This window comes from Sceloporus occidentalis, unplaced genomic scaffold (assembly GCF_023333645.1).
Source record: "Sceloporus occidentalis isolate IW3139 unplaced genomic scaffold, rSceOcc1.0.p SCAF_3, whole genome shotgun sequence".
Classification (NCBI taxonomy): Eukaryota; Metazoa; Chordata; class Lepidosauria; order Squamata; family Phrynosomatidae; genus Sceloporus; species Sceloporus occidentalis.
This window is the reverse complement of record NW_028316983.1, coordinates 221,365,320-221,392,496: the sequence shown is the minus strand read 5'-3', so window position 1 is coordinate 221,392,496 and position 27,177 is coordinate 221,365,320. Positions and strand designations below refer to the sequence as shown.

The window sequence follows — 27,177 nt, the reverse complement described above, 5'->3', positions numbered from 1 at the left end:
CAGCTTCCTTTTGTCAAAAGAGCTCTGGTGCCACAAGAAACTACAATTCCCAGAATCCCATAGCACTGAGCCATGCATGTTTAAGGGGGGGGGTCAAACTATTTCTGCAGCCTTTTGCTATCCCAAAGCCCTTCCTATTTACAAGCAAGGCAAAATCTCTTCCTTCCAAGCCATTGAAAACCAACCCAAGTGGAGGGCTGATTGCTTCTTTCCCATTGGTCAGTTTCGGGAGAAATTTGCATATTACAAGTAAAGGTGTTTAGGGCCTCAAAAACGATCCTGTGATAAAGAATTACAAGAATACTGAGTGGTAGACATTTAAAAGATGAGGCATTTAGACTCCCAGTGAAACATGAACAATTTATGGCCTTTTTTTCTTTGCTCACTGTAACCTGGAAAGTAATGCCTTTTGCAAGACATATATACCAAGTGGGCTGGCAATAGCTCTGAGTGGCAGATGTCTTGAAGACCTGCTCTCTAGGATAAGCCAAGCAGGGAGGCAGGGAGGGTGGCACACAGCCATGGGGAGGGGGTGGAGCTGCCTCCAGGGCCTTGCTGGGGGGGGGGGAGGTCCTGGGGGAGGGGCTAAACTGGGGTGGGACTGTGTGGCCCTGCCCCAAACTGGGAAAGTCCCACCCCCAGGTGGGATATGGCAAGCCTACCCAAGGTCACCCAATAGGTTTCATCATGGCCGAGCTGGGATTCAAGCCCTGGCCTCTAGTCACAGTCCAACACTCAAGCCACTACACCACACTGCCTTGTGTGCCTTCAAGTTGTTTCTTACTTATGGCAACCCTAAGGGGTTTTCTTGGCAAGAATAGTTCAGAGGAGGTTGGCCATGGCCTGAGGCTGAGAGTGTGTGACTTGTCAAAGGTCATCTAGTAGGTTGGCAGCATGAGTAATTTAGTAAACTTAAGGCCCCATACAGACAGGCCAAAATTAAGCTGCCTTGGGCCACTTTGGAGGTATGCTGTTTAAATGATGCATGCGTCCTAAGAGTCCGGAAGCCACGCCAAAGCCACAATCCAGTCCTAAGAATTGGAGCACAGCTTTGGTGCAGCTTCCAGACTCTTAGTACACATGCATCGTTTAAACAGCATACCTCCAAAGTGACCCAAAGCAGCTTTATTTTGGTCTGTCTGTATGGGGCCTAAAGTCTACTTCCTCAAATGCTTTAGTCTACAGCTCATGCTGCCAACTTCTTTCTTTCAGTTAGTCTCAAAGGTGCTACACAATCTCTCTACATACTGACTCCAGTGAGAAACTTACCAGAAACATATTTTGCTGGTTACATTTCTATCCTGTCCTTCCAAGAAGTTGAAGGCAGCATTCCTCTCCTGTACCCACCAACACACACCCCTTTTATCCTATCAAAAAGCCTAGTAGGAAAAAATGGGCCTTTGTCTCTCAAGTGACCTTAACAACAGGATGTTGAAGAAGGAAAGTATAATGCACTATACATTTGACCACATTAGTACTGATGCCTCCCTGCTCCACAAACCATCACTCAATCTAGAACTAGCCTTCACACAAGTAGGGTGTCATAAACTGAACAAAGGTAACCAGGCAAGAACTTTTAAAATATTTAATTTTGTTCAAATTTCAGTACTGTACTAGAAAAAAAGCCAACAAAAAATTTCAGTAACACTTTATTTTTGATAGCTGAATAACTTACATTGTCACAATGGAGAAAAAAAAACCAAACGTTTGCTCACAAGAAATATGAAATCAAAGAGAACATATGAAGAATCTGAAACATATATAGATAAACTGGAAGCATCTTCTCTTCACCGGGCATCGAACACAACCACTATATTAAGAATTAAAGAAAAAATTTGGAAACGCAAGAAAAAAAATTGGATTGTTATAACAAATTATACAGACACTTGGACAAAATTTACACAACCAGACATACAGTGGATGTAGTTGGCATATGGGAATGAATTAAGTGTAGGGTTCTTTGGAAACAACTCCTGTTTGTTCTTGCCTTACATGCACCATAGTTCAGTAGCCTTTCTTTGCAATATAAGAAGTGAACAACTGCTTTGTATTTGCAGCTTAGAAGAAATGGGGATAACTTCCTTAAATAGGACCCTGTCTACTGCATTTGGAGAAGAATAGACCCTGCCAACATATAAAAAAAGTAGAATTTGGCCTTAATGTAAAAGAAGCTTTAAACATTCCAAATGAGGGTTAAACAGGAAGCAGAAGTGGCTCAAGTTTGTTGCGCTTTCTATGGTTCTTTCTAACAGTGTACAACTTTTCCATCTTCTCCTATAGTCAAGATGTTATGCCTTAGTGAGAAATCTGACTGGGGCCATTTGTAGGGACCATATACCTCACCTTTTTTAAACAGCTTCACTGGCTACTGCTTCATTCCCGGGCACAATTCAAAATGCTTGTCATGATCTATAAATCCCTAAAAACTTAGGTTCATAGTATCTCAAAGACTCTGTCTCCCTATACAAACCTGCAAGGATGTTAAGATCTTCAGGGAAAGGCTTTCTTTCAGTCGCCACCATCACAGGGTTGCTTTGTGAGGACACAAGAGACAGCCTTCTTGGTAATTGCTCCCTTCCCTCTGGAACTCCCTTCCACTGGAGACTAGGCTGCCCCCCTTCTTGGTTTCCTTTTTTATTTAAATAGGGTTTTAATAGTTAAGCAGGGAAATTTTTTATTTAGATGTGTTTTATTTTTTAAATTTTTTTATGATTTTAGAATGATATAGTGTTTAATTGATCTTTAATTGTTTTACATTTTTTATTGTTAATATGTTTAACGTTATTTCTGGAAGCCACCTTGGGTTCTACCGGGGAGAAAGGCAGCATATAAATGAAGCCAACAAATAAATTAATTAAAATAAAACTACTAAATTTAATACTACTTGCTGTTGTTGTTGTGTGCCTTCAAGTAATTTCTGACTTATGGTGAACCTATCACAGGGTTCTCTTGGCAAGCTTCCTCAGAGGAGGTTTGCCGTTCCCATCCTCTGAGTTGACAGTGTGTGACTTGCTCAACTTACTTTCAAGTACAGTAATTGCATTTACAGTCAACCCTATCCCCTCAATCCCAAACTCTCCCTTTGTGGTCTTCCAATGCCTCATGGTTCCCTTCTTCCTATTCCCGACTCAATCATCCATTGCAATTTGCTGTCAAATTTCAACAGCAAACTGCCCCCCCCCCCCCGCAACAACTGTTGGAGGAAACATAGCTTTTAAAAAGAGTTGTCAACCTTGCTCAGAGGAGGAAAGCTGCAGCAGCTGCACATCTTTTCAGCCTCTGAGCAGCATGGTTGCCACTACTTTTAAAATGCCTTACTTTTTGTAGGGGTTCTGAAAGCAAAATCAGCATTTAAAAAAATATGGCAGGCACAGTTTCCTTCCTTAGCAAGATAAGTGCAGCTGCTGTCTTTTAAACAATATTTCTTCCTTCTAAGGCCATGGAAGCAAAGGTAATTTGCCTGGTCATCACTCCCAATGCGTTTGCTTCCAGAACTCCTGGAATAAAAAGAGGCATTTTTATAGAGGCAGCAGCCATATTTCTCCTCTTTGAAACCCTGAATGGCTAGTTGATCATCCCAGCCAAGTCCTCTACCTTTTCTGATCCCTCTGGAGAACATCTACATATTTCTCTAGCCTGGAAAACGTGAGCTCTGAGGTGGCAAGATGAATAAAATCCCCAACTTTGTGGCTACTTCAGTTTTGTTGGAACTCATTCCCCCTGGTCTTCAGTTATTCCATATGTAACTGGCACCCCCTCATGCCATTTTCATCAGTCAAAATTTACATCACAAGTGTAGCAATGCAACCTTGACAAAAGCTGGGACCTGTATGTATAGATGAGATTGCAGACTGTCACCATCGGCATAAAATCAAGGCCAGTCAGGACCAATATACAAACAGTGCAATCCTGTGCACACGTCTACTCAGAAATGCCCCATTAAACTTTATGGAATGAAGGGCCAGAACAGACCAGCAAAAAAAAGCTGGCTTCCCAGTAGCTTTGGGGCATGGCGTACATACAACACACAGCCCCAAGCCTGCCAGCTGTTTACATAGCTGCTACTTTACAGTGTTCTGGCAGTGTGGCGTTTAGACACCGCACATCGCAGGAGCACCGCAAAGCTGCAGCAGCAGCAGAAAAGCTGGCTTTTTGCTGGCTCAAAAAGGAGAGGCTTTCTGCTGCTTCTTTTTGCACAGGCAAATAGTCAGATTGGGGCCGTGGCGTGTGGTAGCTGTGGCGCCGCATCACACGGCTCTATGGCAACCCCAATCCACCTTTTTGGGTGGTCTGTTTTGCACCTTACCTTCAGTTATGCATGTGTAACACTTCAGCATCAAATGTTCAGATTGTTAGAATCAACATATATAAATAAGGTTTGGAAGATGCACATATAAAAGGATACATCTTTTTGTTCTTTTCTTGTACATTATTCTGTAACCACATTCTCTGCATCTGATAGGATCTCTTGCTTTAATTTCATTTTCTGTGTGACATTCTGAAAGGAAGAAAAATCATTACATTCTTGGGTCAGTGCTGGAAAGAAACTGAACTGAGAATAAAACAACAGAGACATTAGATTTTTTAATGCTATGATATAAAATATTTTACTAAAATGATAAGAGGAATTGCAGAATCTGTACCTGAGGTAATTATTAAATACATTTCTTTTTTCTTCTTCTTCTTTTAGTTTTCTCAAAGCAGCTTATAAAATACAGTTATACACGATGAACTACACTACAAGTGAGCCTAGCTTGGAGTACAAACTAGGATCTAATGTTCCATTCCACAGTGCACTGCTATTAGATGACTTTACAGAACCAGGCACCTGCAGTGGTGATAGAAATAGGCTCTTAGCTCTTCTGAATTATCAATTTCATTTACCAAATGACGATTTGGGCCTTGCACACGAGCACAATAGCCAAAGAATAATTTCCAAAATGAAAGACAGCAGAATGATCCCAGAAACTGAAAGGCGTTATGCTCCTATTTTGTGTGTTTCTCCTTGATGTTCTTGTTCTATTTAGGGAAAAGACAGAAGAAACAATTCTTATTTGTGGAGGCTATAAGCTGAAGATGAGTTCTGGAAGCTGTACACCATAGAAATAATGCACTTTGGTACCACTGTAGCTGCCATGGCTCCATCCTACATAACCATAGGATTTGAGTATTTAAAGGGATCTTGTAGCACCTTTGAAACTAACTGTATCTGACAAACATGCATCTGAAGAAGCAGGCTCAGGTATATGAAAGCTCATGCCAACAGCTTCTTTCTTTCAGTTAATGATGAGATTTGTACTTTTGCAAAGTCTTTAGCCTTCTGTGCCAAAGAACACTGGTACCTTACAAAACTACAAATCCTAAGATTCTGTAGGATGGAGCCATGGCAGTTAAAGTGGTGCCAAATGGCATTATTTCTACAGTATAGATGCACCCAAGTTGTCTAGATTTCTCCTAAACTTCCAGAATGAGGCAATGCAATTTCACAGTAGAAGTAGCCCAGTGTTATCTTCATCTGCTTCTCTGGATCTTTTATTTAGACTTACCTCATCACAATGACATACCCATTGGACTTACCTCCACAGATGTATATCATTGGTTGCTGCTTTGGTGGGGGTGTGTCTTTCTGGGTGTCCATCTTCTGTCAGTAAAAGGAAGACAAGTCATGCATGTCAAGTGTTGGCTTTAAATACATAGATCCTCTCTTATAAATGATCCTTCAATACTGTTGACTTAAGATACATCTACACTGTAGAAATAATGAAGTCTGACACCATTTTAATTGCCATGGCTCCATCTTATAGAATCGTGGGATTTGTAATTTTGGGAGGTGCCAGTGCTCTTTGACAAAGACAGCTTGTAAAATTACAAATCCCAGGGTTCCATAGGATGGAGCTACAACACTTAAAGTCATGTTAAACTGCATTATGTATACAGTGTTAATGCTCCCTTAGAGACAGGGCTGAAGCAGGACCCAGTCCTACTATTAGACAGAAAGAAGCAAATACTTCATTCAGCAAGTGCTATGGGCCCAAAACAGTGGCAAGAGGTTGGCAGAGAATCGGCCTTGCACTCTCTAAGTATAATATCATACTACATCCAGCCCTCCATATCCACAGGTTCTTTATACATGGATTCAATTGTCCACGGCTTGAAAATATTCAAAAAATGTATACATTCAAAAAGAAATCCTTTCTTTTGCCATTTTATTTAAGAGATGCCATTTTACTATGCCATTGTATTTAATGAGACTTGGGTATCCATGGATTTTGGTATCCATAATATCTACAGACCCACTATATGCTGTTATAGTGCTGTCATTCCACTTTAACTGCTGTGGCTGCCCACTGGGAAATGTAGTCTAGGATTTGTAGTTTGGGGAGGCCTAAGAGCTCTGTGGCTGAGTATTCTAAATGTTCCCCCCTAAACTGCAAACCCCAGGATTACACAGAAGGCAGCCATAGCAGTTAAAGTGGGGAAAATGTGCTATAACAATAAATAGTAGTGTGTTATTGTCCTAAGTTCCCCTGATGTCTTCAGTGTCATGAAGGCAGATCCATAGTCAAGATATTTTGAGCTGGAGTGTTCTGAGCATAATGAGGGTGACAAGATGTCCTGAACATAAAGGAGGACAAGGCACTGCAAAATGTAGGATAATAAATTAAAACACAGGACATTACAAAATAAAAGCTAGAAACACTCATATAAATGTCAATTCATGCTTCTTAGCCATGCTCAAAATGGATGACCTTTTGGAATTCCTCCTGGACAGAAAGTGGAAATGTAGGAAAGATCCTGGAAAAGGCAGGCCCCTGGTAACCCTTCCAGCATAGTTAGGCTAAAGACCATGTAAAGCTACAAATCCCAGAATGGAGCTACAGCACTTAAAAGTGCTGCCAAAATGCATCATTTCTCCACTGTAGATGCATCATATTTTTTTAATTACCAAAAAAACAGCACAGAGAAGACTTCAATTTTATTATTATTATTATTATTATCATCATTATTTTATTTATTTATATCCCACCCTTTAAATAATAATAATAAATATATTTGTATCCCACCTCTCCAGAAGGATTGAGGCAGCTTACAACAATTTTTTACAATATAAAATACATACAATTCATACAATATAAAATATAAATCCCAATACCCCTCCCTCCCCACACAAACAACAATAATTTCAACATCACAATAATAAAATACACTTTGAACAATTAAAAAAGACTTATTAAAATACTCATTAAAGTCCCAAAAAGTGGGACTCGGAGCGGCTTACAAGATCAAAACGGTAAGATTAAAAAAACAAACAGAATTAAGTAATTACACTTATTACACTATTAAAACAGACTGCACATAAAATAAATTATAACTTAAAAGATTTAATATTTAATAAGTTTTATTTATAGACTGTAGCTGCCATGGCTCCATGCTATGGAATTCTGGGGATTTGTATTTGCTGTGAGCTCTGGTCGCTCAACAAATTCCCAGAATTCCATAGCATGGAGCCATGGCAGTTAAAGTGGTGCCAAACCAGATTATTTCTGCAGTGTGGATCTAGTCCCTGTCCTCAAGAGGACTGGTCTATATTGCCTTAAAACGAAAAGAACCCAAAAATAAGAATGAATTACATACTAGAGGTCAGAAGCAGAGAGGGATTATTGCATTGCATCAACACAGGCTACAGATAAAAATAACGTGTCCCACTACCAGCCCTTGCAGCTCATGCACTCCTCTATGGCGCAGACTGATGACGTTGAAAGACAAGCCAAGGGGAAGATGGGAAAAAAAGAAATAAGCAAGCTCCACCCTACTGCTTCCTTAAAGAAGAAGTTTCCAATTCAGGCACGTGGAGGCGCTTGCATCCTCCCTAAATTCATTCTCACTACACTCTTAAAAGTGTTGCTGTTCCACTTTGACTGCTCTGGCTGCTTCCTGTTGCATTCTGGGGTTTGTAGTTCACTGAGTCCTGAGAGCTCTCTGGCTGAATATTCTAAATGTCCCTCCCTGCACTGCAGATCCCACCATGCAACAGGAGGCAGCCAGAGCAGTTAAAAGTGGAATAGCAATGCTTTCAAGAGTGCAGTGCGATAATCACAAAGGTCCATAAAACTCACTGCAGAAAATAATCCAGTTTGAGACTGCTTTAGCTGCCTTGGCTCAGTGCTAGGGAATCCTGGGAGCTGTAGTTTATTGTGGCATCACAGCTCTCTGACAGAGGAGGCTCAATGTCTCACAAACACTACAGTTCCCAGGATTCCCTAGCATTGAGCCAGGGCAGTTAAAGCGGTCTCAAACTGGATTGTTTTCTGCAGCGTGTTTTGGTTTTGGACCTGCAGAAGGGAGACTGGAAAGAGAAGCAGCAGTCATGGAGCATATCTACAAAGTGCAGTCCATGAACAGTGGGTTGAACACAGACAATAGTTTCCTGGCACACTTTTAGGCTGCATCCACACTGGAGAAATAACTCGGTTTGGCACCACTATAACTTATCTGGCTCAAGGCTATGGAATTCTGGGAGTTGGAGTTTGGTGTGGGGCCCAGAGCGGAGCTTTGCTCTGGGCCCACAACAAACTCCAGCTCCCAGAATTCCATAGCTTTGAGCCAGACAAGTTAAAGCGGTGCCAAACCGGGTTATTTTTCCAGTGTAGTTGCAGCCTTACTCACACTATACCACTGGCTAATCCTCCCAGCCTCATAGGCAAGGTGACCGGATGTCCTAACCGCAAAGGAGGACAAGACACAACAAAAAATGTAGGGCCTTCAAGAAAAATGTAAGGTGTTGCAAAATAATAGCAACACCCCCCCCCAAACAATCATATAAACATAAATTCATGCTTCTTAAATGGTGCTTAAAATGTAGGGCCTTTTAAAATTCCTTCTGGGTAGAAGGATGAAATGTAAGCCATGTCCTGGAAAAGGAGGACACCTGGTCACCAAGCTCTCTTCTCTTGCCTTTTGGGGTAATGCCTATGTTTTGCAGTGCCTTGTCCTCCTATGCATTTAGGACATCTGGTCACCCTGATTAGATTCTGGAGACCAGGATTTGATTCCCAGCTAGGCCATGTAAACTCCATGGGTGACCTTGCACAAGTCACACTCTCTCAGCCTCAGAGGATGGCAATGGCAAAACCCCGCTGGAAAAACGTGCCAAGAAAATGCCACAATATGGTCACCATAGTCGGAAATGACTTGAAGAACCTGAATGTGTTCTCTCTTTCACTTAGTCTCAAAGGTGCTACAACATCCCTTTGCAAGGAAAAGATGTAGTTTACAATGCATTAGATGTCTCACTCCCCACTTTGGACAAGAGCAGGGTGACCAGGGATCCTCTTTTTCCAGGACATATCCTACATTTCAACTGTCTATCCAGGAGGAATTCCAAAATGTCCTCCATTTTGAGCATGACTAAGAAGCACGAATTGACATATATGTGAGTGGTTTTTTTTACTTTTATTTGGTCATGTCCTCAATTTTTTCTTGAATGCCCCACATTCTGTGGTGCCTTATCTTCTTTTACGGTGAGGACATCTGGTCATCCTGGAGAAGAGTTTATTTATTTATTTATTTATTTTGTCCTGCCAGGCTAAATAAACTTCCATTCTTTTTGGACTATGACTTTGGAGACCTGGGTTTGATTCCCAGCTTGGCCATGAAACCCAATGGATGACGTTGGGCAAGTCACACTCTCTCAGCCTCAGGGGAAGGCAATGGTGAACCTCCTCTGAACAAACCTTGCCAAGAAAACCCCATGATTTGGGTTCGCCATAAGTTGGAAACTACTTGAAGGCACACAACAATGAAAAGTTTCTTCTTCCCAGTTAATCACACAGGTGCTACTAGGTTGCTTTATGTGCAGGCTTCTTTTTTAATACTCTGACAAGGATATTATCTTTAAAAGTTACAGGTATCAGAGATATTTGTAGAGTTGGCATCCATGGCTTTGAAAAACATCCAGGAGTAGCCATGTTGGCCGTATAGCAAATCCAATAACATCTCAAATCCACCAAGCAGTGATGCCTTTACTGGACCAACCAAAATGTGCAATATACATGTTGCAAGCTTTCGAAGCTCTGCTGGCTTCTAATAAGAATAAGAGGCCAGTGGAGCTTCAAAAGCTTACAACATGTATATTGGGCATTTTGATTGGTCCAATAAAGCTATCCCGGTTTGGTGGATTGTTTATATTATTGGATAATAAGAATATGAATAAGAAGAACAAGAAGCCAGTGGAGCTCTGAAGGCTTGCAACATGTATATCATGCACTTTGCTTGGCCCCATAAATGTATCACTGTTTGATGGATTTTTATTTTATGTTACTGGTTAATAAGAATAAGAATCATAAGAAGACAGTAGAATATCATTTTTCTTCTAATAAGAATAGGAAGACAGTGTAGTATTCTTATTTTTTTAATAACAGTAAGAAGCCAGTGGAGTATGCTCACTCTTCTAATAAGAATAAGAAGCGAGTATTCCTACTCTTCTTCTTCTAATAATAATAATAATAAGCCAGTGGAGTATTCTTACTCTTCTAATAGGAAGCCAGTGGAGCTTCCAAAGCTTGCAACATCTATATTGTGCATTTTGCCTTGGCCCCCATATCACTGTTTGGTGGATTTTGGATGCCATTGACTGAAAAAGGAGGGTGGTTAATAAAATTTCACTACTCTGATCCATGGAAGTTCAGCTTCAGATACTTTTTTGAGTTGCACAACACACACACACACACACACACTTTGTGCTACTCTCCAAGGCAACGTGGCCCCCTCCTGCTTCCTCTGTGGCGGCTACTCTTTCTGTGTTGTTGTCGACGCCTGGGCTCCTTGGAGGCAGGGCTGAGGAGGAGGAGGAAAGGGCAGAGCAGTTGGGAATGGCGGGTAGTTCAAAAGGGAGCGAGGGAAGCCCTGAGGGCAGGGCCACGCGGGCGGGCGGGCAGCCAGAGAGGCCTCTCTCTCTTTCTCTTAGCTCTCCTCCCTGAGGAGGCAAGGCTTTGGACCCTTCTGAGGAGGGGAGCCATTGCAGTGTAGTTTTTATCTCCAGTCCGTGCTCCTTTTCCTCCCTCAGGAGAGACCAGCGCTTCTTACACCCAACTCTCTGCCTCAGCTCTTGCCTCCAGGGCCAGCCCAGTTTATTCCCCCACCCCTTTTTTAAAACCCCCACTGTTTTGGTTTCCTTGTACTGTACTTCTCCCTCAAGGTTTACTAACCCTCCTCCTCCTCCTCCTCCCCTCCTCAGAGGAGTGTTTATTTTCCCCTGGCTATCTTTAGGAAATTCCTGAAGGAAATAATTGTCAGGGTGTTATTATTCATTAGACCAGCTGCTAATTGGGCTTATTCGACCATACTTTGCCTCAGGATTGATTATACCTGGTATATAGTTTTGGTTGCTTGTACTTCTCCCTCAGGATAAGTGTCTTTCCTCTGGTTACTTTAAGCAATTCCTGAAGAAAAGAATAATTGGCCGGTTGTTATTAATTAGACCGGCTGCTAATTTGGTGTATTCTACCATACTTTGCCTCAGGATTAATTATACCTGGTATATTAATTATTCAGTATATTAGTTTTGGTTGCTTGTATTTCTCCCTCAAAGTTTACTAACCCTTCTCCCCTCAGAGAAGTGTGTATTTCCTTTGCAACCTTTGAGTAATTCCTGAAGAAAACAATTGGCAGAGTGTTGTTATTAAATTAGACCAGCTGCTAATTTGGTTTATTTCACCATACTTTGCCTCAGGATTAATTATACCTGGTATACTAATTATTAATTAAATTACTTTTGGTTGCTTGTACCTCTTCCTCAAGGTTTACTAATCCTTTTCCCTTCAGATAATTGTTTCTTTCCTTTGCAATCTTTAAGTAAATCCTGAAGAAAATAATTGGCAGGGTGTTATTAATTGTTGTTTTTTCCTACCTCAGATTAATTATACCTGACATGTTAATTATTCAGTATATTAAATAGTTACACATTTGGTAGGGTCTCTCTCTCTCTTTTTGGAGAGTTGGGGATGTCTTTCGTCCTCCATTTTACCCATAACAACAAGGAGCGCTTTATTCAACCATACTTTGCCTCAGATTAACTATACCTGACATATTATTTATTCAGTATATTAAATAGTTGCACATTTGGTAGGGTTTTCTTTGTGGGGATGGAAATGTCCTCTCCATTTTAGTTGTAAAAATAAGGAGCACTTAAATGTGAAGCAACTGCCGGTCTTCAGACTAATTTGGTAAGTTGTTGGACGAAAATTTAATACAGTCAACATCCCTCTAAATCAGAATTGAGCTCTTTTAATACTAGCTGGAGAAAACTATTCTGAATAGCTAATGTTACAATCCTATATACACTTACCTAGGAGTAAATCTCATTGAGAACAATGGGACTTACTCATAAATTGGCTTGTATAGCTTTGCGTTGTTAATCTGTAGTGAAATGTTGAGGATATTAGTGTAAATAAAAATGTACACTTGTTTTAGGATGTTCTGTTTTAATAGTTTTGCATACTATGAAAACAAGCACTTATCTATGTGTTTTTAAATATTTAAAAATCACTCTGTAGGGGAAAAGTAACATTTGCAGCTTTTTATTTCTGAGCTATGCAAACTTTACAGCGCTGTATAAATAAATGTTAAAGATAGATAGATAGATAGATAGATAGTCATTTTGCATTCATTTACAGAACTTCAAATGCACTGTGGACTGTATCCCTTAATTACTATGTTCCACTCAACATAACATCTTCTATTTGTTGTATTTGTAGTTACAGGCTTCAAGTCATTTCCAGTTTATGGAGACCCTAAGGCAAAGGTATCACTGGAGTTTCTTGGCCACTTTTGCTTAGAGGGAGTTTGCCTTTGCTTTCTTCTGAGGCTGAGAGAGTGTGACTTCCCCAAAGTGGGTTTCTATGACAGTAAAGATTTGAACCCTGGTCTCCAGAGTCATAGCCCAGCACTCAAATCACCGTACAATGCTGTCACTAAAATCTTCTATTAACCCACTGATTATACTATTAGATGTTTCTTTCATATTTACCATACTTAGAGCAGTAATTCTCAAAATTTGGTCCTACAAGTGTTTCGGACTTCAACGCCCAGAAGCCACAGCCAGCTTTTTCAACAGTCAGAAATCCTGGGAGCTGAAGTCCAAAACATCTGGAAGACCAAAGTTTGAGAGTCACTGACTTAAGAGTAAGAGGACCATAGCCTCAGTTTATTAATTTTGGTTTCTAGGGAAAGTTCAGATTTGCTCTCAACATTTATTTGTCAGTTTGACAGTCCATGGTATCCACAGACATCTTTTCTAGCACCACATTTTGGCTGCATCCACACTGGAGAAATAACCCTGTTTGGCACCACTTTAAATGCCCTGGTTCAAGGCTATGGAATTCTGGGAGTTCCCAGAATTCCATAGCCTTGAACCAGGGCACTTAAAGTGGTGCCAAACCGGATTATTTTCCCAGTGTGGATGCAGCCTTCAAATGACAGCTGGGCTTACTTCCTTATAATATTTTAGCATTTCAGCCTCAGGTATGGAGATTTGTATTGTAAATGGCAACATAAATTGTATGATGACATAAACCAGCACATATCATTCCCCACTTGCTACACAATATCGAATTTTCCTGACAGTCTTGTTTTCAAACTTCCTTCTTATGTAGCCTAATTGCTATAGTAGTCTCTAGGAAATTGTAATCATACAAATGGTGAAAGGTCTGGAAACCGTGCCCTATGAGGAATGACTCAGGGAGCTGGGGATGTTTAGCCTGGAGAAAAGAAGGTTAAGAGGTGATATGATAGCCCTGTTTAAATATTTGAAAGGATGTCATATTGAGGAGGAAGCAAGCTTGTTTTCTGCTGCTCCAGAGAACAGGACCCAGAACAATGGATGCAAGCTACAGGAAAAGAGATTCCACCTCAACATTAGGAGAAACTTCCTGACAGTAAGGGCTGTTCGACAGTGGAATGCACTCCCTTGGAGTGTAGTGGAGTCTCCTTCCCTGGAGGTCTTCAAACAGAGGCTAGATGGCCATCTGTCTGGGATGCTTTGATTGGGATTTCCTGCATGGCAGGGGGTTGGACTGGATGGCCCTTGTGGTCTCTTCCAACTCTATGATTCTATGATTCTATGAAATTCTGATGTACACACAATTTATCTGCTTGTAGTTGCGTATGGGACAGAATGTGGATGGAGATATTTTTCCCCTCCATGTCCTTTCAGTGGATGTAGGCTGGAAAATATTCCACAACTATATATTACTGTGGAAACCTTCCTCCTTTTAGAAATTCATTGTTGTCTTAAAATCACAATTGATGGATACACTAGCAATCAAATCAAACAACTGGAGTAGACTTCGGTCAGATCTAAGTTGTAATTAGCTATTTCAGGTGGCTGTCTCTAGGAAATTCGTATTTATGTACATAACTTTTCACCCATGTCATCATCGGCATGTTTGCTGTTATGACTTCATTTTTTCTTAATATAAATAATGTAAGAGAAATGTGTGCTGTTGTGTGATGGCAATCCTGTTCATATCGGCTTAGAAATAAATCCCCTTGTTCTAAACTTGAACCACAATTCAAAAAGGACATTGAGAAACTGGAGCGTGTCCAAAGGAGGACGACTAAAATGGTGAAGGGTCTGGAAACCATGTCCTATGAGGAACGACTTAGGGAGCTGGGGATGTTTAGCCTGGAGAAGAGAAGGTGAAGAGGTGATAAGATAGTCCTGTTTAAATATTTGAAGGGATGCCATGTTGAGGAGGGAGCAAGCTTGTTTTCTGCTGCTCCATAGACTAGGACCCGGAACAATGGATGCAAGCTCCAGGAAAAGAGATTCCACCTCAACATCAGGAGGAACTTCCTGACAGTAAGGGCTGTCCGACAGTGGCACACACTCCTTCCTCGGAGTGTAGTGGAGTCTCCTTCCTTGGAGGTCTTCAAGCAGAGGCTGGATGGCCATCTGTCGTGGATGCTTTGATTGAGATTTCCTGCATGGCAGAATGGGGTGGGACTGGATGGCCCTCGTAGTCTCTCCCAACTCTGGGGTTCTATGATTCTAAACCAGGAGTAGGCAGCCTTTTTGAGCCGGGGGCCGAGTTGCTGTCCCTCAGACAACTGGGGGGCCGAAGCCAAAAAATAAATAATTAAATAATTTTTTTTAAAAAAAATAAATATATAAATAAACCAGGACAAATGTAGGACAAAATTTTCAAATGGAAGACACTTTTTTTAAAAAAATGGAGAACACGCGAAAAAATTTGCTGATTTTTAAAAAAATGTTAATATAAATGCATGTTTCTGAGGTTTCTATAGACAATTGCCCCCCAAAGGCCCCGGCGGCAATCGGCGGCAGGACCAGGCTGGGGCCGGTCCCAAGGCCTCGCCAGGCCGCATCCGGCCCGCGGGCCGCAGGTTGCCTACCCCTGTTCTAAACCCAATTGCTAATGCTAAATAAAGAAGATCCATTAAATCTGTGAGATTCATTTAACTTGACTTTCCATCCAGTGATTTATTCAATGGATCTACTGTAGATGGGACAATAAATTGGATTTGTTATTGTGTGAGTTCATGTTGTTTCTGACTGATGGTGACCCTAAGGCAACCCTATCGCTGGATTTTATTGCCAAGATTTGGGGAGATGTTGCCTTTGCCTTCCACTGTGGTTGGGAGTATGTGGCTTGCCTACGATCACCCAGTGGGTTTCCATGGCCAAGCGGGGATTCAAAACCTAGTCTCCAGACTTGTAGTGCAACACTCAAACCACTAAACTATACTGGCTCACAGCCCCAGGAACCCCTGTAATAGGTTTGCATTAGGGTCACCATAAGTCAAAAATTATTTGAAGGCACACAGAAACAACAATATAATGGGCATTCCCAGGTAAATGGGTTTACTGTTTCCGCCAGTATGTCGTGTCTTAAAATTTTACAGTCATTCCACTAAAAGATAATTTTCAAGTTGGGAGAAATCCTGTGTTCTTGCCAGGGAATAAAGACCATTGAATCCAGTAAAACAAATGCATGGGATTGCACTGTAAATGTATTTTTTTAATCAGTTCAAATATGGCTCATAAGAGGTGAAGCAGAAATCTCTTACACAGCAATGCCAACTCCATGTTAAGAACATCTTGGATTGTAATGGGAAAGCAGTGCCTGAAGACAGTCAAGTTATTTTGGTACATGAGACAAGGAATCTGACAAACACATCTCCCTATCCCTAATAGTAGCTACAAGTATGGTTAATGAAATGATTAACTATTTGCTGCCATTTCATGACACACAATCTAATGCCTATTGCAGTCAGACTAGCTCTAAATGTCAAAATTTTGGAAGTTTTATTTATATTGTTAATGGATCCCCATTATATGATATATGTTGGATTTTATGCAGTTTGCGACCTCCCTGGTTCAGCACATAGAGGTTATTAAGAAATCTAGGCAACTGTTAAATTTTGTAATGTCATATGCTTCTCTTCAACATCCTACCGTAGGTAATGTCTGCACCGTTGTGGAATACTTTTTTAAACTCCAGTCTCCTTGTGAATCCACCAGGGTAAGTACTGAATTTCTAAAGAACCACTGCAAATATTGGCCAAGAGCTAAAGAAATGTCTGACTAGATCTCTGATCCTGAGGGGCGTTTGTTTTTCTTAAATTGTGAACTCTTAATGAGAGTCAACTGTTTAAGTAAACAATATCATTAGGTTAGTAAGTCCTTGGTAGAGTGGAGTGTATTTATTGTAGATTGCCAAGAAGAAAGATGATTTAAAGCAAGTTTCCTGTTTTGAAATTTATATATTTACCAGCCAAAGTCATTTAGTAACTGATTGTTATAAAAACAAAACATATTGGTTTGCAATGTAATATATACCACCTAGGAGCATAATCTGAAGTCTTCCTTCATCCGTAACACATGCTGTTTGCCCTGCAAAATTATACCTGCTTAGAGACAGAACTGAGCTCTTTTTTGCTCTGTCTGTATATATGCACAGAAACTAAACAAAATTGCTTAGATTGGGGATGGGCAGGAGGCATCTGGTTCGGCTTGTAGGTCCTTAGATGATCTGCAGCAGATTGACAAAGACTGCTAACTCCCAGTTGTTGGTAGCAGCAAAATGATGTCCCCCCCCCCCCCTTTCTAAGTGATAATAAGGGCTCATTCCCACTTACATTTAAATGGGTTTGCGATTCGCCTTTGCTCCGTGTTGGTAAATCGATTCCAAAATGTCCGCCGTTCCCACTATGAAAGCGGATCTTTTCATTATCCCCTTGTAATCACTTCTTTTTTGGCATAGTTGTCATCCCCACTAGTTTGCCCTGCTTCAAAATGCGTTTCAGAATCAATTCTTTTCAAAAGAGCCGCTAGGAAACTAGTGTCCGGGAAAACCATTTTGGGGGGGGGGGGTTTGACTCACTTTCTTGCAACAGAAATTGATCAAAGTAGGATCAGAACCGATTTCAAATGGGAATGACAGTCACATAACCTGATCAGTGATTCGCTTTAAATCATAGTGGGAACACACCCTTAATTATATTACTGGAATGAAGAAAGCTTAGGGAGTGTGTGTGTGTGTGTGTGTGTGTGTGTGTGTGTGTAGAGGTATTACGAGATCAGATTCTCAAAGGAAATTCCTGGACTTAGAAATCATTACTTATTATTGCATGGCCAGAATTCCCTGTTGGTGCACAATAAGCCAGCAAGTGGGGGAAAGCCATGGGCATGGTGGCTGTGAAGGAAATAAGACACTGGAGAAATAGGCTGTTTAGAGCCGGCAGATTTTATCTGCCTTTCCTTGCCATCACTGTGCCAATCTAGAAAAAACACAACGAATAGCATGCTACGCCCAAAGGATTCAGGTTGTCTTTTGCACTAAACTCAGGTTTGTAGATCAGTTAATCAGAATACAGAAGGAGATTCCATGTGGCTAAAGTGTATCCATTACTGAGTTCCATGATAAATCTGTAGATTTAGGCACATGCTTGGAAGTAAGACTCAGGTCCAAAACACACTGCAGAAATAATCCAGTTTGAGACCACTTTACTGCCTTAGCTCAGTGCTAAGGAATTCTGGGAACTGTAGTTTGTTGTGGCACCAGAGCTCTCTGATAGAGAAGGCTAAATGTCTCATAAAACTACAGTTCCCAGAATTCCCCAACACTGAGCCAGCGTAGCTAAAGCGGTCTCAAACTGGATTGTTTCTGCAGTGTCTTTTGGCCCTCGGTGAACAAAGTGGGAATCATTTCTAAGGAGATATACATAGAATTAATTTCTAAGCATCTGTAACTGTTTAGATGATTAGACTGGTATTTACTGAGCAGAATAGTTTGTCTCCATGAGATGAAAAATAAATATCCATATTATTTAGTTAGTACAGCAACAAATACTCAATGATTTCCTAAATGAAAACAGTTCAGTCAGTTGGAAGGAATAAATAAATAAATAAATAAATCATTCAAATGTACTTAGTCAACAAACCTAATAAACACTCAGTAGGTTATGAATACATGTTTTGTATACAATTATTTGATAGTTTTTGCGCCCTATAGGATGTCTATAGTAAAGGTATAACACACAGCTCACTTTAATGTGTAACCTCAAAAGCTGGAAATTCTTCTAATACAATGATTTTTTTCTTTTATTTAGAAACGCAATATCCAAATCACTATAATTGATAGAAGGTAATGATTCAGTTCTAATTTCTTTTCTTTTTTTTTAAAAAAGGAGTTGTTCAGTATGTAAATTGTATATGATCATATCCCAGAAAGTAAAATAAGAACATATGAAGAGCCATCTTGAAGGACTATCTGGTCCAACATTATCTTTACACAGTAGCCAGTCAGTTGTACATGGGAAGCTATCAGGACATGAATTCAACTGCACCTTTCTTCTTGCAAACCCCAGCAACTGATGCAAAGTGGCATATTGCTACTGATAATAGAGGTGATTTCAATAGATTCTCACTGAGATTGTTTTACTCTTCCTATTTATCAGCCTCTCAATTAATCATAGGTCCCCCATGATATTCTTGCAAACAAGCTAGTAAAATATGGGCTAGACAATGCAACTGTTAGGTGGATTTTTAATTGGATGCTCAGCAATGGCTCATCTTCATTTTGTAGAGAAGTGACCAGTGGAGTGCCACAGGGTTCTGTCCTGGGCCCAGTGCTATTCAACATCTTTATCACTTACTTGGAATAAAGAATAGAGGGCATGCTTATCAAATTTGCAGATGACACCAAATTAGGAGGAGGAGAATATCCCAGAGGACAGGATAAATTACTTTAATAGATTAGAAACCTGGGCCAAAACTAACAAAATGAACTTCAGCAGGCAGAAATGTGAGGTACTGCACTTAGGCAGAAAAAATGAAATGCATAGATATAGGATGGGGGACACCTGGCTTTACAAGACTAGATGTGAAAGGGATCTGGCGCAGTGGTTAAATGCCTGTCCTGCAGCCACTCACTCAAAACCATAAGGTTGCGAGTTCAATACCAGCAAAAGGGCTCAAGCTTGACTCAGGCTTGTAACCTTCCGAGGTCGCTAAAATGAGTACCCAACTTGTTGGGGGCAATTAGCTTACAGTTGTAAACCGCTTAGACACTGCTAGTTCAGTATGAAGCAGTATATAAATGAAGCTGTTTAATAGTCCTAGTAGACACAAGTTGGACATGAGTCAACAGTGTGATGCAGCAGTTAAAAAGGCCAATGCAATTCTAGGCTACATCAATAGAAGTACAGCGTGCCTGCTCCTTACGCGGGCGTGTCATATGCGGCTTCTGGTTTATACAGAAGCCATGCTGTAATATTTTGAATGGTGTGTGTGACCGCCACGCACGCATGCCACACCGCCACATGCACGAGCCCTATTCACTATAATGGGGCTCGAACATAGGTGGAATTCGCCTTACGTGGAGGGTCCGGAATGTGGAAGAACATAAGAAGAGCCATCTTCTGGATCCCCCACTGTTGAGGTTCCTGTGTCTAGATCAAGGGAAGTAATAGTGCCACTGTATTCTGCTTTGATTATTATTATTATTATTATTAAACTTTATTTCTATAGCGCTATAATTATACACAGCGCTGTACAAAGTCGGTAAAATTAGGAGTAAATAAAAGCCTGCCCAAGGCGTACATTCTAAGATAATAACAATTAAAAGAGGAATAGATAAAATTACCATATAGAAAGGAAAAAAACAGATTGATCAGGCCTCACCTGGAATGCTGTGTCCAGTTCTGGGCACCACGATTCAAAAGAATGTTGAGAAGCTGGACTGTGTCCAAAGAAGGGTGAAAAAATGATGAAAGGTCTGGAAAACATGCCTTATGAGGAGAGACTTAGGGAGCTGGGTATGTTTAGCCTGGAGAAGAGATGGCTAAGAGCACTGTTTAAATACTTGAAAGGGTGTCATATAGAGGATGGAGCAAGCTTGTTTCTGCTGCTCTAGAGAATAGGACCTGGAACAATGGATGCAAGCTACAAGAAAAGAGATTCCACATCAACATTAGGAACAACTTCCTCACTATAAGAGCTGTTCAGTAGTGGAACCAACTCCCTCAGAGAGTGGTGGAGTCTCGTTCTTTGGAGTTTTTTAAACAGAGGCTGGGTGGCCATCTGTCGGGGGTGCTTGGATTGTGTGGATGGCTCTTATGGTCTCTTCCAACTTGATGATTCTACTCCTTCAAAGTACAAACAAATCATTGAGGAAATCAAGGGGTTATTATTCCAGAATAATTGTAGATAAATAATAATTCAATTATTTGTGAATGTGTGTCATCTGATACAATAATAACTTAATGGTTAGTTATAACAAGAGTGACATAATATTTGCAGTCAGTGAAACATTATATAGCTATTCCAAGGCAATATGAAACATTTTAAATTTTACTATAAAACAGATACAGTGTGTGTGTGTACAGTTAATTAAACAGTAATAACTTGCTCTTCTAATTAAATAATTTCTTATTAATAGTCTCTTGTTTACCCAGGGATACTAGTGTCTAAAATTAGACAATTATTATTGTTTTATTTATGATATACAATGTTGTTTTCACTTTACAGAATATAATCAGTTCTAAAGACAAGATGTCAGAAAGTAATTCAATCCTGTCTAATATTCTTAAAAGAGGCAAACTGACTTCTCCTGGCAACAGTACAAGATATTTCAGTTTTAAAGATTCTGGCTCTCCTTCCATATTTTATGACAGTGGATACAATGAATCATTAAAAGACCCAAGTTTTAATTATACTGAAGCAGAACATAAAGGAGGACAGAATGACAGAGGCCTGCCTGAGTATTCTAAGCATGCCCATTCCAGTAATGTGTGCACTTCAGTGTCATCTCCCATTGAAAATAAACACAATGTTATTGTATCATCAGAAAAGAAGGAAGCTAGTGTACACACAGACTATTCTGAAACACCCAGAGTTGCTAAAAAAGATTTGTCAATCCGTAGAAGACTGCTTGTGCCCAAAGCAGCTTCTGTTGGTGCTTTTGGATGCTATGAAAGACAAGTATCATCTTCAGGAAACAGTGGGGGGAAAACATGTTCATCTCATTTTCTTAGTTTTGATGAAAGAATTTCAAGATGTGCTTTGGATTCTTCAAGAGACAAAAGCTATCAGCCACTGGCTACCAGTACTTTAAAAAGTGATGATTCTACTTCTGCTTGTCAGAGACTGAGACATGTATTTTCTCAGCAGAGGACTTCTACAATAGATGATTCAAAGCCTGAAGGCAGCCTTTTGTCAGAACCAGGTTGTTTATCTCCAATCCAGCCTCAGCTTTCTATAGACAGACACAGCAGTTTCTTTGACAGTGCTCTTACTAGTTTTAGTGACCAGAACACTTGTTCAGAGTTAGTTGGAACTCCGCACTGTAGACTGTATAGAACAAATGATGATAAATCTGTCACACCAGTCAATAGTCTTGTGGAAGGATTTAATCTTTCCATTGCTGAAATAAATACACCTTCATCTACAGAAATAAATAACTTCAGCCCATTAACTACAGATAATAGCAGCTATAATTCTCTTGGGTATGATAAGTCGGAAGATTCATTGACAGATCATGAGGGGTCTTTCCAAGAACTTCTTCAAAAACGCAGTGAACCATCCAGCCTTCTAAATTCTAAAAGAAAGGCAAGAACGCTACAACGATCAAGAAGACTGTCAACTCTTTCAGAATGTGGCTCACAATCAGAAAAAGAAGAAGACTATGTTACTACCTTTTCTAATTCAAAATGTGAACTAAAAACAACTGCTGGATGTATTGGTGAAGACAGTGAATTAGTTTTTAGTGTGGATGATAATAGCCAAATGGTTCCAAATCTAGAAAATATATCAAAGACCCCAGCATTGCAACTAATTCACAAACTCTTTACACAAAACAAAAGTAAAAGAACAGAGGAAACTGATTTATTGAAGAATACTGATGGAGTTGACATGTCACTGTTAAAGTGTATTGTTGCTCAACTCATTGGCAAGAAAATGGGCATAGAAAAACTAGATATATTAACAGAATTAAGAGACAGAGATTTAAAACATGTTCTTACCATGATTTTAGATATCCTGACTGTGGAAAGCCTATGCAGGTAAGAGAGACAACTTGGAAGATTATAAACTTTCACTGGATGTTTCCCAGTGATATTGTCCAAGTATAACCAAATATGTACTATTAATGAAATTAATCTTTGGAGTGCCTATATAAAGACAATATATGTAGACAACAATGACACCATTCAAGAATATGAGGGAAGTTGTAAATCGGGAAGATATCAATATTTGCAGATGTACAAGTGTGTTCACTTTTTTTCCTTTTAAAGGAAGATTTCTTTGCAAAATTTGTTACAGAAACTGACAGCTCCTTCTTGCCATCTTATAAATCAATTCTTGAAGATTCAGCATGCTTGCTGATGGTTGCATGGAGGGTGGGTGAATGAAATAAAGTACAGCTTTGAGTATCCCTTATCTGAAATGCTTGGGACCAGAAATGTTTTGGATTTTGGATTTATTCAGATTTTGGAATATTTGCATATGTATAAGCCACCTTGAATCCCATAAACCAAAACATGAAATTCATTTATATTTCATATACATCTTATGCACATAGCCTGAAGGTAACTACACAATATTTTAAAATAATTTTGTGCATGAAACAGTTTGTGTAAATTGAACCATCAGAAAGCAAACTGTTACTATCTCAGCCTGCCATGAAAAGGTTTCAGGCTTTGAAGCATTTCAGATTTTTGTATTGGAGATGCTCAACCTGTAACTGGAAGCTGTAATGGGAGTACATTACACTGCAGTATTTGTTGCAGGCCCCATTTCTCCACTTCTTCTTTCCTGTTCAGATGCTGTCTGGGAGGATCTGAACATGTTGTAAGTTTTGGGGTTTGTTGCTGTTGAATTCTCCTTTGGAATAACTACACAATGCATGAAAGAATCGGTAATGACCAGTAACAAATCGTTCTTTTCCCCCCCAAAAACAGCAGTTTTACAAATGATGTTAACAGTGTGGTTCAAATGTTCCAGTACAGGTTTTGCTTCTTTTCTGTTGTGATTTCTCTGTCACATTATCCAACACTACTTCTTAGCCCACCTGCATATGTAACATCAATCAGCATTTGCATGAGATTTGCCTTCCTCTACCAAACTGGGCCACATTTTCAATAAGTTAGCTAGTTTCTGGCCCATTCACATTCCTCTCTTCTCATATTTGTGAAGTATCTCAAATTCTTGGTTATTAAATTATTGGATATTCTAAAACAATATTTTGGCTGGAGTGTCTCACTGCTGGGCTTCTCCAATTATTTCAGTGTAAGGCTAATCAAGTATTGAGCTTTCATTTCTTCATTCATTCATGTGTTGTGTGCCCATTTTTGTTTTTTTCACTACAATTTTAATATCTATGTAACTTTTATTACCAGTATTTATCTACCTTGCAATTACATTTCTGAATGTGGTGTGGCTAAAACTCCCATTCCGTCCTTCTTGCATACATGGATACATCATAGATACATCATAACAAATGAATTGCCATGAGCTCCTCACATTCAATAGTCTGCCTTAATGTCAGTATCCCTGTGGCTTAAATACCCTAAAGACACCAGATTCCCTCTGATCATGGAAGCTAAGCAAGGTCAGCCCTGGTTAGTACATGGATGGGAAACACCAATGAATGCCAAGTGATATACGCTATATTTCAGAGGAAGGAACTGGCAAAACCACCTCTGAGTACTTGCCTAAGAAAAGCCTGTGAAATTCATGGGGTCACCAGAAGTCAACAAGTGGCTTGAAGGCACATATTCACACACTCCTTAACAAGGTAGGAATATGCTTGAAAATACACCCACTTTATAAATTATAAACAAACTCAGGACTGATGCAAGTGTGTGTTTTCCTGGTGCAATATTGTTTAGAAATGAATGTGAACAGATACAATGAAATTTGAATGGAGTAATTCAATAGCAAGATTAACATACATCTAGTATTCATCTGCCATCTTTAACTTTATGTATCAAATTCTGGGGCTCTTAAAAGCTTGAGGATTTGGAAAATAATGCAGCTAATACTGGTGTCTTATCTTCTTGGTCCAGTGCTACGGCCTTCAAGCTTTGTTTTCTCTTAATGTAGAGAAATTTCTTAATTTCTGTTAGTGTTTTTCAGATCCATCGGGGTGGATCTTCCCCTCAAAGACATTATTAGGACAAAGCACTTCAATTTACTGTATTCCTGTACAATTTTTGAATACTGGCTGATATGCATTCTTTGTTTCAGTATGTGGAAAGTAAGCAAAAATTGGCGGGAAATTGTTGTACAGGATAAACACGCAAATCGAAGGAGGAAGTTGTATATTAAACAGCTGAGAGCAGTGACTAAGGTAAAATCTCTGTAAAAGTATTTTGGAAGGCTGTTTGGGGAGGTATGAAGCGAAGGAAGAGCAGAGATAAAATTGAAACACTCTACACATGCCTACTAAATGAAAAGCAATCTTTAGAATTCAGCTGCTCTTCAAGTATATTTATTGGAATCCTCTTGGTGTCATATGTGTAAATTCCTAACACGTGCAGTTGTTCTTTTTTGGTCATTGTGCAACAGTTCATGACTTCATCAGTGGACTTTACAAGTGACATTCCACATCCACCTAAATCCTTCTGTTAGTACCAATTTAGAGTAGAGCTACCGAATCATTTGGATTTCCCTGTGTGTGTTGACTCACCATTTAACAGCTGATCCAAAGGTCTAATCTAGCTGGGACTAATGAACAGGATTCCAGCCATGTACTAGCATATTCTTGGATGGTACCTAGCTTCATCAGTGCCTTCAGTATGACATTTTATTTAGTAGGATTGGAGAAAGAGCTACTGGGTATTCCCAATGTACAGTGGAGCAATAAGGAGCCACACTGGCAAATATACCGTTGGTTGCACAGTGTTGATATTCAACAGATTGGGTTGTGATGGTGGTAGATGTGTGCCTTCAGGTTGTTTCTGACTTATAGCAGCCCTAAGAATAGTATGCAACTACCTTGTAACTATGCAAGTATAGATATGCACTATGCATGCATGATGTAGCATTTTGGCCTTTATAAAAATTGTTCATGTACAAAGGTATCTCTTAAGAGGATTTCTGTTTTTTGCTTTATTTTGGTTTTTTGCCATTTTTGAGTTTTTGACAAGTTTCTCTGGACTCCTAAGTGTAGAGATAAACCAAATACCCTCATAGGTTGCACTTATGCTATATTGCATGCATCTTTATTTCCTTTCCCTGTTGGTAGTATTCTTCAAAGTGTATTGAAAGGTGCTGTGGGAGATTTTCGTAGAAGGCAATTTTCTTTTTCCAATATGAAGGCCAAAAAGTGTTGTTTGTGATCTGTGGGGAATGTGCAAAGTTGAGGAGGGCAACATGAAAGCCAAAAGGCCTTGGCAATGCCCTCTGTCAGCTCAGTGTGTGTACTATGAGTTTCCATGACAAATTATCTGTGGATAGAACTGATGCACTATTGAAACATTTTCATATTAATGTTTTATGTTGCTTTTTGTTATGGCCAATCTACCTCAACTATGGTATAGTGTTTCTCTTAAAGGGCATATCTGACATACTGTGGTAAACAACTATAATCCCCTGGTATTTGGTAAATTTAACAGAAAAACCTACTGGATGTTGAAGATGCTGCCACTCGACTAATGATGACTAGATTTGCACTACGGCCTGTCCAGGCTCAAGCAAAACCTGTAGCATCGCAAATGCAGTCTGCTTTTAGTGAATCTTTGACACTTCAGCGACGTAGCCCTATTCTTCAATCAACTAGTAAGCAGGAAGCATATATAAAGGTAGGCAACTACAAGCAAAAACCCATAACTTAATTTTACAGTGTTACTGTGGACAATCGCAGACAAAGTATACATGAGATGGATACATGAAATGAAAATGAACAATCATACAAGAGGTGGTGAGCCTAAGTGAGAATTACTGCAGAATGTATCAGGAAATTTTACTAGTTTTCTCATTGCTTGTGTAGTAAAATTTCCTTCTGTCTTAATGTATTTCTATTCAAAAATCAATTGAATAATTCTAATTGTTAGAATCTAATGTAACTGGTTAGAATATAAAACATATCAATGAGGTAACTAACAAATTTATTAAAAAATGCATGTATAATTGTATGTTAAATGTTGTCTGTTCTCCTCGTACAGGTTGCCCAAACCCTCTTCAGCGATGAAGCTTTAAAACCCTGTCCAAAGTGTCAATGTCCTGCTAAATACCAATCTTTAAAAAAACGTGGACTCTGTAGCCGGGAAGACTGTGCATTTGACTTCTGCAGTTTATGTTTATGCGCTTTCCATGGGTCAAGAGATTGTAGCACTTCGTCTCCTTACTGGCAAAATACAAAATATGCCCTGCCAGGAAGTGCCAAAAGCAAAAGAAACTTAAAACGTCTCTAAACGTTTTGGAGTAAATAGATTATATTTCCTTAATTCTCTATTTTATATAGGTAGCACTTTTAATAATTATGCATTTTTAGAAGTATTATATGTCATATTTTTGATCATCAATCAAGCTGTTAATTCTCTACATAAATATCTTAAACTTTTCATACATTCTTGAAAAAAGTGAAAAAATTTTAAGCTGTTTAGTCTTGGTGTCAGAGACACACAATGAGATTTCAATAAAGCACTTTCAGC

The 27,177-nt window shown here is 39.6% G+C and overlaps 2 protein-coding genes across 9 annotated transcripts; one reads left to right on the top strand and one right to left on the bottom strand.

Annotated features, from left to right (window-relative positions):
- Nucleotides 1–1,636: 1,636 nt before the first annotated feature.
- Nucleotides 1,637–11,425, bottom strand: LOC149317536 (DNA-directed RNA polymerases I, II, and III subunit RPABC4). Of its 6 annotated transcripts, none has more exons than XM_089517714.1 (4): nt 11,368–11,425; nt 5,578–5,641; nt 4,406–4,498; nt 1,637–1,810 (listed from the first exon to the last, which is right to left on the bottom strand). In XM_089517714.1, the coding sequence occupies exons 2-4, from the start codon at nt 5,636–5,638 to the stop codon at nt 1,788–1,790; spliced, it is 177 nt and encodes a 58-aa protein (XP_089373840.1). In that variant the 5' UTR covers nt 5,639–5,641; nt 11,368–11,425; the 3' UTR covers nt 1,637–1,787. The 6 variants fall into 6 exon arrangements, with proteins under 6 accessions (XP_089373840.1, XP_089373842.1, XP_089373838.1 ...); XM_089517716.1 differs by lacking the exon at nt 11,368–11,425 and adding an exon at nt 10,735–11,029; XM_089517712.1 differs by lacking the exon at nt 11,368–11,425 and adding an exon at nt 7,632–7,832.
- On the top strand, nt 11,042–27,177 carry FBXO43 (F-box protein 43). Of its 3 annotated transcripts, none has more exons than XM_089517708.1 (8): nt 11,042–11,536; nt 12,756–12,802; nt 16,483–16,544; nt 18,634–18,668; nt 21,053–22,584; nt 24,770–24,872; nt 26,140–26,325; nt 26,689–27,177. In XM_089517708.1, exons 5-8 carry the CDS (start codon nt 21,077–21,079, stop codon nt 26,935–26,937), a joined length of 2,046 nt encoding a protein of 681 aa, XP_089373834.1. In that variant the 5' UTR covers nt 11,042–11,536; nt 12,756–12,802; nt 16,483–16,544; nt 18,634–18,668; nt 21,053–21,076; the 3' UTR covers nt 26,938–27,177. The 3 variants fall into 3 exon arrangements, with proteins under 3 accessions (XP_089373834.1, XP_089373833.1, XP_089373836.1); XM_089517707.1 differs by having other exon boundaries at nt 11,042–12,224; XM_089517710.1 differs by lacking the exon at nt 12,756–12,802 and having other exon boundaries at nt 11,042–12,224.

Excerpts from the sequence above, each read along its gene's own strand:
- LOC149317536 (XM_089517714.1), bottom strand. The coding sequence starts at position 5,638 with ATGGACACCCAGAAAGACACACCCCCACCAAAGCAGCAACCAATGATA. Across the intron at positions 4,499-5,577 it reads AATGATATACATCTGTGGAG|AATGTCACACAGAAAATGAA; the intron begins GTAAGTCCAATG and ends TCTTCCTTTCAG. Across the intron at positions 1,811-4,405 it reads CAAGAAAAGAACAAAAAGAT|TGGTTGTGTTCGATGCCCGG; the intron begins GTATCCTTTTAT and ends TTCTTAATATAG.
- FBXO43 (XM_089517708.1), top strand. The coding sequence starts at position 21,077 with ATGTCAGAAAGTAATTCAATCCTGTCTAATATTCTTAAAAGAGGCAAA. Across the intron at positions 22,585-24,769 it reads ACTGTGGAAAGCCTATGCAG|TATGTGGAAAGTAAGCAAAA; the intron begins GTAAGAGAGACA and ends TCTTTGTTTCAG. Across the intron at positions 24,873-26,139 it reads AGCTGAGAGCAGTGACTAAG|AAAAACCTACTGGATGTTGA; the intron begins GTAAAATCTCTG and ends TAAATTTAACAG.